This window comes from Dunckerocampus dactyliophorus, chromosome 4 (genome assembly GCF_027744805.1).
Source record: "Dunckerocampus dactyliophorus isolate RoL2022-P2 chromosome 4, RoL_Ddac_1.1, whole genome shotgun sequence".
NCBI classification, from domain to species: domain Eukaryota; kingdom Metazoa; phylum Chordata; class Actinopteri; order Syngnathiformes; family Syngnathidae; genus Dunckerocampus; species Dunckerocampus dactyliophorus.
The window spans coordinates 29302855-29318872 of NC_072822.1; the positions used below are offsets into that span (position 1 = coordinate 29302855).

At 43.4% G+C, this 16018-nt stretch overlaps 1 protein-coding gene across 1 annotated transcript; it reads right to left on the reverse strand.

The window, feature by feature from the left end:
* Positions 1–7947: 7947 nt before the first annotated feature.
* LOC129179438 (uncharacterized) lies at positions 7948–12353 on the reverse strand. The gene is made up of 4 exons (XM_054772666.1): positions 12028–12353; positions 8789–8898; positions 8507–8725; positions 7948–8314 (listed from the first exon to the last, which is right to left on the reverse strand). The coding sequence occupies exons 1-4, from the start codon at positions 12351–12353 to the stop codon at positions 8130–8132; spliced, it is 840 nt and encodes a 279-aa protein (XP_054628641.1). The 3' UTR covers positions 7948–8129.
* Positions 12354–16018: the final 3665 nt, after the last annotated feature.

The following is a 16018-nucleotide window of genomic DNA, read 5'->3' on the forward strand; positions in this document are numbered from 1 at the left end:
CCTTCTCAGCTGCCGTAATGTGCACAGTAGAGTTACGCAGTGTTGTACAAGCACATGCCATGAGGCAATAAAGAAGATGGCTACCGCCTGAACTCACGCATGTCGTGTTGTCAGTACCGCCACATTATTTTACAGTCTCTGCATGCTTGGGGTCAAGCTTCCGCTTGTACCCACGATCTTGTCCTTTCAAACTATACTGCTTCATACAATGGTGGCCATTATTGGGTTACACCAAAGCAGTGATTCTCAAATGCCGTTTTCAGACATTTTCAGTTGGTCGCAGGGTCAAAAAAAAGTAGTGGAATGGCCGAATGTCTCTGAACGTACCTCGCGTCTGTGCTATTCGCTTGCTATGCCACCACAAGGTGCGTGCTGTTTATGGGCGACTTGGTCAAGCTTGAGCGGGAGGGAAAGGACATCATGTGTCCGACACACAGTTAGGCAGCTAGGTACCCTCGTTGTGTTTTCCGCCCATAGTGAAGACTACCAGGTACAGTCTGACGGTACTGTTTAACGCCCAATTTGATGTATTTTGGCGCAGGCACAGGGGTGGTCTGCAGAAAACACGGTCGTCCTATTATTATGAAAATTAGTTACTGGGTGTTGAATCAGAGCAACTGGACTTGCTTGATTTTTATTCACGTGCAAATGCTCTGATTCAACTCCCCAAATATAACATGTACTGAAAACCTTTACTCACTTTTTTTCCCAATAATTTTTGCATTTGTGGATGAAAACGTATTGAAACGTGTGCTGGCACACCGTGTTACTTTGCACTACCTCATATTTAAACTGCATTTTAATGTCTTTTCATTAAAGACACCACCGGTGCTCAGCAAAGGCTCCTGTGCATGTGTGTGTGTTAGCTGGGGCGCAGCTAACAGTACAGGCACAGAGCAAAAACAGGATATCATGCTTGCAACATGTTCAAAAGTTAGCGCCTTCTAGGCAGCCATTTTTAACAGTACAGTAAATAAGATATTTCAGAAGTTTACGTTCAAAAATGTTTGCAATTTGCATTACCGCTTGTCATTGAAGGGTGGTTCCCACAGCCAAAGCAGTTGAGAACCACTTCACCTAAGGATCATCAGCTTGGGATTATACAGTATAGTGTGACCAAACGTCCTCTTTTCCGATGAAATGCCCTGTTGTGGCGTCCTGTCAAGTGATACAATTGTCCTGCTTTTTTTTGGTTTCCATTAAATTGAACGGCATTAGGATCCTCTGTTGCATGTGACGTAATTCCTGGTTTTAAGGACTATCATTTTCTAGCCAGAGCCAATGCCAGCTGTCCTTCCAATATCTTCCGTGTCAGACACCAAAGCTTGATTACGGGATAATACAGTAGCCTACCTGGGTCTTTGAAAGGTCAACAAGTGCCTCCTTTAATCCAATCGTCAGGGGGGTTAGCTGTTTCTGAAGAGCAAACCCTTTTGACAAAGAAGATGGCAAACTGGTTAGCTTCTGTATAACAACGCTATTAAAAAGCATCAATTCAGAGACTTACACACATGTGGTTGTATTCAATGTTAACAAACATGAACACATTTTAAAATATGTGGCTCTCTTAGCCAAAAAGGTTGATTTCATTTAGAATTGTTTTATGCGTGTAAAATTATAAAAACGTTAGAGACATGTGACGTAACTACTGTATGTTAGTTAGCAAAGACTACAGGGTCAACCGTTGATGACATCATAGACAGGTGACAGAGACGACTTCTGCTTCCTGTTTCCATGTATTAGCAAGCTAATAGGATGCTAACAAGGATGTTTTGGGATAAAGATACAATAAGAACACATTTGGACTCATGCAGTGTATTAATAACACGACAAGACGAGCGCCATAAACGCCATAAACATGAATATCATTTGAGGAGTCAGCAGACAAAAAAATTAGGTGGAATAAGAAGTAGAGGAATAAATAGATGAACAATGTGCTGAATTTTAAATGTATGAATGCTGAATCATGACACTGTGTTCAGGGATTGGTTGAAACGTCGCAAATTCCTGGACTATCTAACATATCCGTGGTATATCTTCAGTCATTTTCATTTAGGCAGAAATGGGTCTGAGCTCTTACGAGCTAAAGATCCACACACGATTAGAGCAAAGAATCTTATCATGTCACATAATACACTAAAGCTGCTGCAGTACATGACCTGCAGTGGGTCCTACTACTGAAAAATCATACAAGATTTGACCTTTTTCTAAGGGCCCTGTCAGTCAGGGGTCCTTCCTTGGAATTGTCCTAACTTTCCCCACACTTAGACACTCCAGTGACTTCATGAATTCATGTGTTTGGCACCCTCATGTACACGTTTGGTATTTCATTGATCCAAAGACAGTCTGACAGAGAAAAATGAAAAATGTCCTTTTGTGCTGAAGCTATTTTGAGGTCAATGAAAAGTTAGAAATCAGAGAGTGGGAGCTCCTTCATGTACCGTACAGTACGGGAGGCCATGTGCTTGACACATTTTTGAACAACGTGAACCCAGTTTAAATCCTGGTTTGACTTTGAAGATGCAAACACTGCCAGATCCTCTCCTTCATTTTTCCTAATTAATCTCAGATACGTACAGTAAGTAAGCAAACAACTCTTCACTCTTACAAATAAAAGTGCTAACTAGAACCATACAAGGCTCTTTGGCTTGTCGTCATAGGAGAACCCTTTATGTTGCCTGGTAGAACCTTTTAGAAAGGTTACATTTTGAACTCTTTTGGGGGGTTTGACCTAGAAGCCAACATAAAGCACCTCGCGACGGCATAGCAAGCGAAAGTGTAGATAAGAATGTGAGGTGCGTTCACAGACGTTAGGTAATATACATAATAATATATGTCTGCATTCAGTGACGTGTGGTGAGGTCCACGGCTGACCAAAGAGAATAATTCACTTGGTTAAAAAATGTTTTCAAAATGTTTTCATCCATCTATCCTTTTCTTCCGTTTATCCGGGTCCGGGACGACCGAGCTCCTCACCCTCACCTTCGGCCTCCACCCCTTCAGGATGCAGCGGCACCCTGAAGTGCCTCTGTATGACATTTCTATGTATTTTATTGTCTGATTAGCAAGAATAATGATGGCACACGTTCATTAAAGACAGGCTGTGGAAGGTCATGGTGTGGAATAAATGTTTCTGCAACATAATATTGGTGACATGCTGAGGAAACTCAGCATGCACTCAGACAGTAGGCGGGGCTTGCGCACAAAGCCGAGAAGCCACTCCCACGGTGTCCTCATCTTAGGTTTCTTCCCTATATTTGATCAGGAAATGTGCAAATTCAGCCATTTTGACTTCAGAGCTGTCATGATCCTGCTTTGTTTGGTGTTTCTGCGGCCTGTTTCTTGTTCCGCACTCTTGCTCTTTGCCTTGCCTCGCCCTGATAGTTAGCTTTTTGTACTTTTGGCTAGTTCTTCAGCGGTACTTTGTATTTTTGTGTGTGGTTTCACCACCAGCGTGTGCTGTGATTTTGTTGCAGACACCTGTTGCTCACCTTTTGCTTGTATTCACGTGTGTTGTGTTGTTCTAGTTGACCTTCTGTACTCCACTTTGGGTCCAAAACTCTGGCTACGCCGCCCCTTGTGACAAGAACGTGTTAAAAATCATACAGAAAATACATTTATAACACAGCTCAATGTGCAAATATCCCTTTGAGACCTGCCTCCCCCGACTGCACGTCATCTCGTATCTTAGATATGAGCTTGAATGGTCCTCCAAAGTCCTCCAAAGTCCCCATCTTCCTTAGCCTGTATGATGCATGAAGAATGACAACAACAATTTGGTAAAAGGTAACCGCTAAGATAAAAAGAAAATATGGTGAAGTTATGTGCTGTTTCCAAAGACTCGCAGTGGGGCTGGCTGTGGAGAAGCTGGCTTGGCTGATCCAGAGTTTCGCGCTTCCTTCCAGATCCCGTCACAGAAAATTTGCACTCCGTGGTTGCACCACTGAGTCGCCAGGAAGTGGTTCCCTTTCCCTTTTGAACTTGTTTCTTAGAGACTCATGAAAAGCATCTTCCAACCAAATGGGGATTGTTTACTTAACCTCAGTATGGTCCATACTTGTCAACATCCACCCGTAAAGAGTAAAGATGGCCACACTCACTCTTGCCAAATGTGAAGATTAGCTGAATGTATTTGCTACTTATTATGTATTGATACTGTAAGTACAGCAGCTGTATGTGGATAAGTAACATATGTAAATACGTACACTCACATCTGTCTCCATCTGTGATAGTGAGCACTTCTCCTTTGCTGAGATGATCCATCCCACCTCACAGGTGCGCCATATCAAGATGCTGACTAGACACCATGATTAGCGCACAGGTGTGCCTTCGACTGCCCACAATAAAAGGCCACTCTAAAATGTGGAAACGTGGACATGTGTGGCTTATAGTCTGGTGCGGCTGGTGTATTTTGAACGCAACAATAATATTAAAAAAGTCTCCACCAAGATCATTTCAAACAAAATAGCAGTAGTAAAGGCAAAAAACTCATCTGGAAAAAAAATTACAAAAAGAAAAAAAAACAAGGAATGTGAAAAAAAATATTAAAATAATATGAAATTAAAACTTTTAATTTCCTGTGCTCATGTACCATTTTGTCCGAGCTGGATACGTGGCATTGTTTCTAGGCAACACGTTTGTTTACGTTTGGGGTGAGGTGACATCATTGATGCGGGAATGATGGCGGTTATCGTTCGGTACGGAACTTATAGTTGGTGTCCAAATTGGGGTCCGGGGGCCATTTGTGACCCGCAGCTTGTTTTTTATTGGCCTGTGGTACATTCAAGATACAACTCAACAAGAAAACTACCAAAAAATGGGGAAAAAAGAGCAACAAGGCGAAAAAAGTTGAAACGTTGATACTGATAGCTAGCAGTGTCAGCAGTGTCAGCAGATGAGACTGTACATGATTTTTAAAAAGTACAATAAAAAAGTCGAAAATATACGACACTTCTTCACTCTGTGTGTATGCTAGCGGCCCTGCCTACACCCACTGAGACAAAGAGACAGTGTGACTGACAAAAGGGCTCACTCTGTTCATGCCGTTGTTCTATGGAACAAACGTGCCAAGGTGCTGAAATCAATGCTAATCAATGCAGTGAACCCTCTTCCTGCCTGTTTGGAGGCGAGAAACAAGGAAAGCAGACACGCACGCGCATGATACTATATTGAGGCTGGCAAAATTATCGAGTTCGTTTTCATTTATTGCGTGATTAATGACTTTATTTTTTATCATCCATCGCCTAGTGCCCACGACATTTTTTCTGAACGAGAAAACTTCTTGTGACGCAAGACCTTGTGACACCCCTACTTCTAACACGAATAATAATAATAATAATAATAATAATAATATGCTTTGTCACCAATAACACAAACCAATTTACATAAACTCTACTGACCACATTTTTGGAAAAAATCTGTTTATTGCTCTACTTCTTGTTCCTCCTCCTCATTTAACTCCTCCCACATTTGTCAACCAGTTCAAACCAATCCAACATCAAAATGTTAAGCTCATTCAGGACACTCTTCTAAAGGACTTTTCATTGTCTAAATTCTCTAATTTAAAAAATTTTCTCTAATTTATTTCTATTTAACATTCTGCTTATTCTGCATGGTGGCACATACGCGGCGTTATGGATTATCCTAACTGATCTTTTTTGCAGTATCTTTAGCGAGTGGAGTGTACTTTTATACTTATTTCCCCATATCTCCACACAATAAGTTCCATATGGTCATACCAGAGAACATTTTTGATCAAGGACAAATTTTGCTTTATTCAATATTGAGATATTTCTCACTCCCTTATGTTGTATATTTTTGATGTGAGATTTCCAGTTCATGTTTTCATCTGTTATGATCTCCAGAAATGTATTTTCATTCACCCTTCAATATTCACACCGTCGATTTGTATTTGCACATTCGTATCCTTTCTGCTATTAGCAAATAGCACTGTTGTAGTTTTACTGAGGTTCAAGGATAATGTCTTTTTATCAAACCATCTTTTTAGTATAGTCATTTCCTCTGTGACTGTTTTCATTAGCTCTTGTGTGCTTTCCCCAGAACAAAAAGCAGTAGTATCGTCTGCAAATAATACCAGCTTTAGTTCTTTTGTCACTTTACATATATCATTAATATATAAGTTAAACAGTTTTGGTCTCAGTGTTGACCCCTGGGGTACTCCTCACATAATATTTAAATTTGCAGATGTATATTCTCCTAGCTTCACGTATTGTTTCCTGTTTGCTAGGTAGCTTTTGACCCAATTCAAAACTAACCCTCTGATTCCGTACCGTTCTAATTTTGTAATTAGAGTGTTGTGATTAATTGTATTGAAAGTCACAACCATAAATACTGCAGCTGCACACAACAACATTCATTCTACATTTCACGACCGCTCTATGATGAGAATAAGCAGGATGTTACTTGTAATGTTAAATGTAAACGTGAATGTCCACTAATTGTCCATTCATTTTCAGTGCAAAAAAATGTCTCAGAAAATATGGAAAAATATTAATAAATGTGGAAAATGTGGGAGTTTTGAGAAAAGTCCTGATAGATACCCTGCGTGTCCTGAATGAGCTGAACATGTTGGAATGGTTTGAAGCGGTTAAGAAATGTGGGAGGAGTTAGAGGACCAAAAAAGGCAGAATTTCAAATGTAAAAACAGAGAAAGATTGTTGAAATGTATCATCCATCCATCCATTTTCTATGCCGCTTCTCCTCATTAGGGTCGTGGGGGCATGCTGGAGCCTATCCCAGCTGACTTCGGGTGACAGGCGGGGTACACCCTGGACTGGTCGCCAGCCAATCACAGGGCACATATAGACAAACAACCATTCACACTCACATTCATACCTATGGACAATTTAGAGTCTCCAATTAACCTAACATGCATGTTTTTGGAATGTGGGAGGAAACCGGAGTACCCGAACATGCAAACTCCACACAGAAATGCCCAACGGAGAATCGAACCCAGGTCTTCCCAATCTCCAGACTGTGACTGTGTGGCCAACATGCTAACCACTAGACCACCGTGCGGCCTGAAATGTATCAAAGTTGACCAATTACACTGTCACCAGCGGCGCAAGCCGGTGTATGGAACCCAAGAAGCAGAGATGACAACCACGGTGGTGAACAAAAGACATCTCCGCAGGAGTCCAAAAGGCATACAAAAAATGACACAAAAATAGTACAGTCCAAAAACACAAAAATCTCCAGGCAAACAAGATAAACCCAAAACGCTCTGGAAAGGTAATAGCAGGTAAAATAGTTACAATAAAACTTAGGGCGCTGCTGAGAACCAAGCAGGTAACTCTACTCCTAGCAGATGAGGCTACAAGAACCACTGCTGGGACTACCAAGCAGGGAGAAGTACTTGCAGAGACAGGCAGGTAAGAGGACCGAGGACAATCTGGCAACGAGGACATTCCACCACTTAAGAAGGCGATAGCTGATTAGCCACAGGTGTGTGCAGGCGGCTGCGCCTCCGCTGGGCCAGCAGTGTTCTGCAAGAGATGGCAGACAGGCGGCAGCGGAGCAGCAACACAGTACATGACACACACTGAGGATCGACCAAGCAAGCGTTGGGCTGGGAGACGACCAGTCTACCACCTGAGCCATGCCACATACATTTGATTTCTTTGTCCCGACAGACAGCCTGAATGAGCTGAACATCCTGACATTGAATTGGTTGAGAAATGTAGGATGTAGAATGCAGTCGGTGGACTAAAAAAGGAGAAAAAGATGAAAAATGGTCTCTTGCAGCATTTGCACTAATGGTGGGTGATTACAAACTGCATGGAGACTAGATGAATTATTACACAGTTTAATAACAAATAGCTCACTCAAAAGGGTTGGAAAGTACAACAGAATAATACAAAGTACAACACAAACAGGGTGGAGCCGCAAGATAATATAAACAGCACAAAGGCAACAGTGAATGACAGAGTAAATGACAAGCACAACTACAAAGAAGTAAATAAATGCAGGACAGCGAAGGCGGACGAGCAGTAAGGCTTAAAAAGGCCTGATGGCAAACTGAGCACAGGTGGCTCCGCCCCAGAAAGCCAAGAAAGGGCACTACGATTCAGTGCACTACGATTTTACCTCTCATGAGGTGGTTAAGAGTCCTAAACTTTGACAGATGAAGACATCACGCAGTCTTTCGGGGATACTTCGGAATGTGTCATGTCTGTGTAGTACTTTCTTGCTGGCCTTTTTTCCGTGAAGAGGTAGCAGATCATGCACCACACGCTGTGTTCCGGAGAGATCTGAACCCCACTGCTGCTCCGAAAAGGCCTAAGAGCGCAGGAACCTGTCAACAGAGAGACATTTTTATTTTTTTACCAGCACACACGTACAGTAACGTACCTCCCGGACTATGAGTCGCTCCGGAGGATAAGTCACATAGGTCAAAAAATGTAAAAGACGCACTGTCCCGCTCTGCTGTGACACCTGCTAAGAACCCAATTTTACCCATTTGTGCTCCAAGGAAAATGATGCTTACCGAGGATGAAGTACGCAGCAGCGCTGAGAGAAAGGATGATGAGGAAGATAGTTCCAAGACCAAGATCTCCAATGGCGCAGGCGTTAGGACAAGCACATGGACTCTCCACCCAGATGTGCAGCAGCTCTTCTTCTTCCAACATCTGGTCCCGGATGAAGGATGTAGACTGGTTTGGATTACAGTGATAATGGACCGTTGTTAGCGGCACGTCTTTGTGCCCTGGGAAGGAGAGAGTCTGTCAAGCGGTTGGCTAAAGAGGCGTGCGTTTCATATTGGACCCACCAAAGTAAGAGACTGACAGCGTCTTCAGGGTGTCATTGTAATGGAAGTCATTGCCGTCGTGTCCTCCAAAGTTGATGAAGCGGTGAACGTAGCTGTTGAAGCGCTGATACCTGCTCTCACACACACACACACACACACACACACACACACACACACACACACAAAGACATATTACACATCTTTTTAGTACATTTGGGGGTTTTTTTTGTGACGTACCAGGCTCCAAAATGGTGGCATTTCATAAAAGTTACATGCTATTAAAAAAAAAAAAACAAAAACAAGTATTACAGTAGATCCCCGCTTTTCACAGGGGGTTACGTCCCGGGACCAATTTTGAAAATGGTGAGAGATGTCCATAAAAATGTCCATGTCACGCACTGGCACGGTTGGGACCCCCGAATGCAGAAACAGGAGCCAAGTGCAAATAAAAAGTCTTTCACTGATGCCCAGCAGTTACGGCTTTCCCAGTGGAAGCTAAACGTGACCAAAAAAAAAAGGCTAGCGAAGCGCCGCTAGGTGAAACAGGTAGAGGTCACATGTTCACCCGGCAGAAAGTCCAGCTGAGCTAAATCAGCGCCAGGTGTGCTCAGAAGGGAAAGTAACGTCACTGAAACAGAATGCCAGGATATAAAATAAGGGTATGAACAGGAAATAAGAAAAACTTGACTATTTCTGGTTTCTTGGTCTCCCCCCTCCAAACCCTCTTGCAAGCTTGACATTGACGAATAAAAGTGGCTGTTGTAATTATTAAATTAAGTTCAACAATCCCCTTCTCTCTTCAATTGCCATTGTTCACTTGCGACACAATCCGGGTCTAAGCCCTAAAAATGCCTCACACACTTAAAGTTTAAAATGTGAACTGTAGATACGCAAAGCTAATGAATGATAACGTAAAATGACACGTAGGCTAGGAGTCATGGCGTACAAGTTATATACAGTGGTGTGAAAAATGTTTGCCCCCTTCCTGATTTCTTTTTTTTTTTTTGCATATTTGTCACGCTTAAATGTTTCAGATCACCAAACAAATTTGGTGAACCTTCCCAGGAGTGGACAGACAAGCAAAATGACCCCAAGAGCGCAGAGACGACTCATCCAAGAGGTCACAAAAGACCCCACAACAACATCCAAAAAACTGGAGGCCTCACTTGCCTCAGTTGTCAGCGTTCATGACTCCACCATAGGAAAGACACTGGGGGGCAAAAATGGTAGTTTCAAGACAAAAACCACTGCTGAACAAAAAGAACTTCAAGGCTTGTCTCAATTTTGCCAGAAAACTTCTTGATGATCCCTAAGACCTTTGGGAAAATACTCTGTGGTCTGACAAGACAAAAGTTGAACTTTTTGGAAGGTGTGTGTCCCATTACATCTGGCGTAAAAGTAACGCTGCATTTCAGAAAAAGAACATCATACCAAGAGTAAAATATGGTGGTGGTAGTGTGATGGTCTGGGGCTGTTTTGGAAGCATGAATTCTACTGTTTACTAAAAAATCCTGAAGGAGAATGTGTTTGTGACCTCAAGCTGACATCCTGTTGAGATGCTGTGACCTTAAAAAGGCGCTTCATGCTGGAAAACCCTCCAATGTGGCTGAATGACAACAATTCTGCAAAGATGAGTGGGCTAAAATTCCTCCACAGCGCTGTAAGAGACTCATCGCAAGTTATCGCAAACGCTTGTGTCATGTACCGCAGGACACGTCCTGTCCTGCTCTCTTATTTTGGAGTACTGAACTTACTGCGGGGGGGAAGTTTCAGCCACCTTACCCCAGTGGAATTGTGCACAGCTGGTTGCAATTGCAATTAGTGGGGTCTAAAAGCCCAGCCTCGTTGCAGGGACGGGTCTGGTCCATTGACTCGTTTCTCCTCGCCTGTGTTGTCACATGAAAGATTTACTTACTTGTTGCTTATGCCAGTTGTTTGTTTTCACACAGCCGTTTTTCTGTCACCTTTTTTTTACCTTATCCTGCACTACTGTGAGTTCCGTTATTTGTTATTAAAATATTTTTATTTGCACGCTTCTTCCTCCATCTCTGTCAAGCACTCGACAGCTCCTCAGATCAGTTGTTGCTGCTAAGGGGGGCTCAACCACTTATTAGTTTTAGGGGGAAATCACTTTTTCACACAAGACCATGTAGGTTTGCATTTTTTTTCTCCCTTAATAATAAAACTTTCATTTAAAAACTGCATTTTGTGTTCAGTTGTGTTGTCATTGACTAATATTTACATTTGTTTGATGATCTGAAACATTTAAGTGTGAAAAACATGCAATAAAAAAAAATCAAACCCTTTTTCCACACCCCTGTATTTGTTGAACTTTTTTAGGGTCTCACAGAAATTATGGTGGATTCAAGGATCGCCTAACAAAGTGTGAAATCACAACGCTTGAGGAAAAAACATTTTCATCAGTGAAGCGTAAAGACAAAAGAAGCAAAAAATTGTAGGTTTTCATAATCGTGGTACATGTATGCTGTGCATTGTACAGTCATCCCTCGCTACTTTACCCTTCGAATTTCGAGGCTACACCGTGTTTTTTAAAAGATATATTCATTAATAAATCATGCTGTTTTGTGGTAGTCAAAAAATATGCATATTTAAGCAACAGCAGGTGGGAGACAACCACTCAGCGACCTGAGCCATGCCACCAAGCACAGAATAAGCAGCTAACATGGACTACTGTCACGGCCGTAACCCACGCCAGGCTAAGTCAATTCTGAAACCCCGATGTCACTTCCAGCTCTCCTAGCACCACAACACATTTGCAACAACACTCACAAGTCTTATCTTCTTTTATGTCTATTATTTTGGGTAATAGGGGTGTAAAGGTGACTGTAGGGGTGTTATTTCATGTCAAGAGGACTCTACTATTGTTAAAAAACGTATTTAGAAGGTTGTAAACAGGCTCTAACTATGAAAATATTCCATTTATTAATAAGGAGTCCTACTTTGAGGAAATTTTACCATGTGGGGAACCAATTAACTACGATAGACGAGAGATTACTGTACCTGTATTATCACATATTTATAAATTATTACTGACTTTGTGTGCATGAGCTGTGAAAAAAGGTCTATTTTTGTGAGGGGGTAAAAAATTGACTTTTTTTCCCCCCAAATTTGCATCCAGAGGGTACAATGCATGTGTGTAGTCTCACTGCATGGACACTGCAGAAAATAAAAGTCAGTGACTGAACAGCGTGGGAGGTTGAAAAACCAGGTGAAATATTTTGAAAAGGTATTTGGTGTACCTGACAATGAGGCACGCAGCAACATTGGTACAGTCGCTTCCTGTCAGGTCTTCTGGCTGTGAGAAAGGTTGGCATGGACTAAAAGTCAGCAGAATCTCCTCATTGACTGGCACGTGGTCTGCAGGAACATGCTTCATCCGCCCCAGAAAACCATCAGCATCTCCCATGGCTTGGAGGTTGATGACCCCGCTGCCGTCCTTCATGATGCACTTGCAGTTGTTGACCCTGAAGCAGCCTGTCTTCTTGCCGGAGGCCGCATGTCGGCAAAGAAACAACGAGAGCACGCTCAAACATACCGACAGTTTGCGGAGCGTCTGAAAGCTCATGGCGTCTGTAGACAGCAGCAAGCCCAGTGCTGTTGCTTAGCCCAAGAGCGAATAACAGCTTGGTGTCGCTAAGACAGTAATTAGAATCAAGGTGATTTCCATTCCAGGCATTCTTCAGGGTCACTATGCTCACATCAGCATCTTGAAAAGACCGTTCAGTCACAGCGTGTCTTCACACACTGCAGGGTTATGTGGTATGACAGAGGTCCCCGACCACTAGGCTGCGGCCCGGAACTGGTCCATGGGCCGGACCAAACTGGGCTCCAGAAAACTTTCAGAAGCAATGTTTTTTTTTTAATATATTTTGTAAATAACTACACTGAATTTTATGTAAATGCATATCAATTTTGAAAGGGCTATTAATTAATTGCAAAAAATAATATACTGTTCGAAAGAACTACTGCCACTGATGCTGTGTGTGAATGCATAAAGGTGAGCTTTGATGACGTCACTACCTGTGTGTTGAATGCCAGTGCTGTATTAGTTTGTTAATTCATTCTAGCACACCACATGTCACCCACACGTTAAACAACGATGTGATCATCTTCTCTCTTGCACATACCAATGGTGAGTCCGTATTAATTTTGTGCTTTCAATGTGATGTCACTGGAAGCTACTTTTCTTTGTTGGCTAAGCTGACATCCATCATGGACAACACCTCTCACCCGCTACATGACACTGTTGTTTCCCTGGGCAGCTCCTTCAGCAGCAGACTGTTACACCCACGGTGTAAGAAGCAGAGGTTCCGCAGGTCCTTCATACCGACCGCTATCAGGCTCTACAACACCTGAACCATTTTGTATTCACTATGTCACTATGCATTGCATGCATTGTCAATGACTATGCATTCTTTACTTGTGTACATACTTGTGTATCTTGCTTGCTGCTGTAACAGATGAATTTCCCTGCTGTGGGATTAATAAAGTACTACTACTACTTCAGTGCCGTCAGACAGGATAAAACGTGCAGTACTTTTATTGTGAAGGGCGGAAGTGTGTTGCGTCTTCCTATGAGGAAGCAGAGCCTGGGGACTCCACAGTGGGCTCTCCTATCTGTGGGGCTGAGGTTGCTGAGGTTGTCAAAAAGCTCCTCGGTGGCAGGGCCCCGGGGGTGGATGAAATCCGCCCGGAGTTCCTTAAGGCCATGGATGCTGTAGGCATGTCTTGGTTGACACGACTCTGCAGCATTGCGTGGACATCGGGGGCAGTACCTCCAGATTGGCAGACCGGGGTGGTGGTTCCCCTTTTTAAGAAGGGGGACCGGAGGGTGTGTTCCAACTATCGTGGTATCACACTCCTCAGCCTCCCTGGTAAGGTCTATTCAGGGGTTCTGCAGAGGAGGATCCGCTGGATAGTTGAATCTTGGATTCAGGAGAAGCAGTGTGGTTTTCATCGTTTTCATCGGTCGTGGAACTGTGGACCAGCTCTACACTCTCAGCAGGGTCCTTGAGGGTGCATGGGAGTTTGCCCAACCAGTCTACATGTGTTTTGTGGACTTGGAGAAGGCATTCGACCGTGTTCCTCGAGGAATTTTGTGGGGAGTACTCCGGGAGTATGGGGTATCGGACCAGCTAATTCAAGCTGTTTGTTCCCTGTATGATCGGTGTCAGAGTTTGGTTCACATTGCCGGCAGTAAGTCAGACCCGTTTCCAGTGAGGGTTGGACTCCGCCAGGGGCGTTGAGGGGTTCCGGTTTGGTGGCTGCAGGATTGAGTCTCTGCTTTTTGCAGTGTGGTCCAGTATGCAATGTGGTCCTGCTGGCTTCATCAAGCTGTGAACTTCAACTTTCACTGGATCGGTTTGCAGCCGAGTGCGAAGCGGCTGGGATGAGAATCAGCACCTCCAAGTCCGAGTCCATGGTTCTCGCCCGGAAAAGGGTGGAATGCCATCTCCGGGTCAGGGATGACATCCTACCCCAAGTGGAGGAGTTCAGGTACCTTGGCGTCTTGTTCACGAGTGAGGGAAGGATGGAATGCGAGATCGATAAGCGAATTGGTGCGGCATTTGCAGTGATGCAGACTCTACATCGGTCTGTTGTGGCGAAGAGAGAGCTAAGCCAAAAGGCAAAGCTCTCAATTTACTGGTCGATCTACGTTCCTACCCTCACCTATGGTCATGAGCCTTGGGTAATGATCGAAAGGACAAGATCACGGGTACAAGCGGCCGAAATGAGTTTTCTCCGTAGGGTGGTTGGGCTCTCCCTCAGAGATAAGGTGAGAAGCACTGTCATCCGGGAGAGACTCAGAGTAGAACCGCTGCTCCTCCGCATTGAGAGGAGCCAGATGAGGTGGCTTAGGCATCTGGTCAGGATGCCTCCCAGACGCCTCCCTGGGGAGGTGTTCAGGGCAAGTCCGACCAGTAGAAGGCCTCGGGGAAGACCCAGGACACGTTGGAGAGACTATGTCTCCCAACTGGCCTGGGAACGCCTCGGGATCCGCCGGGAGGAGCTGGACGAAGTGGCCGGTGAGAGGAAAATCTGAGCCTCCTCGCTTAGGCTGTTGCCCCCGCGACCCGATCTCGGATAAGCGGTAGAAGATGGATGGATGGATGGATGGAAGTGTGTTGTTGGTCATTGAGCTCTTGACGACGATGAAGTTGAGTGATTCCAGAGTTCTTCCTTCATGTTAAGCTTTCATACTGTCACTGCCCATCTTTCAGACATAAATAAATTGCATTAAATATTACTTACAATTTATTAAGTTAACATCTGTAGCAATTACACCTCTCACCCGCTACATGACACTGTTGTCTCCCTGGGCAGCTCCTTCAGCAGCAGACTGTTACACCCACGGTGTAAGAAGGAGAGGTTCCGCAGGTCCTTCATACCGACCGCTGTCAGGCTCTACAACACCTGCACCACCTGAACCATGTTGTAGTCAATATGTATTCTTTACACTGTTCTCTTTACTTGCGTAGCTTGCTTGCTGCTGTAACAAGTGAATTTCCCCGCTGTGGGATAAATAAATTACAAATACAAATACAATTAGTTGACTAATGCTCATTCAACAAATAATAACATAACTAAAGTCAAATAACTTTAAAAAGTCATGTCATCGAAGCCGTTTGCTGCGTTGTCCGTGTGGCATTTTGCAATGTTTATTATTTATAACATGTAACGTTATAATGTTATGATATTTCCACAATACAGTATGTCTTAGTCTGTAAACAGACCATGCTTTATTTAGCCCACAAGAGGGCACCAGAGTTTCACTGTTCCGTTCAAGATGGCTCAAGATGGCTGTAAGAATAGAAATTTTTGTTGTTGTTTTTCTTTTTTTTATTTTACCAGAACTTTGGCTGTAATAGAAATGTAAACAACTGTAACCGCGGTGAGGCTAAACGCTGGCATGCTACGTCAGACTTTAATTCCTGAACTTTACGCAAGTGAACCCGGAAGTGCTGCAAGCCAAACCATAACACAAACAACCAATCACACACTTTCTTATTCGTTTCCTTTGTATTGAATAGCGCGCGGCACACAATACCTCTTTCTTGTGGGAAATTACCAGATGATTAAACATGCTGTTTTGCTGGCAAATGATATAAAGAAAATAAGGAAAATCAACAACAAATTAATTCAAGATTTTTATTAAATTGGGTTATATTGGCTGTGTCTGATTTTTGTGGGGGTCATGACCCCCGTATCTCCCGTGCAAATTACGCGCTT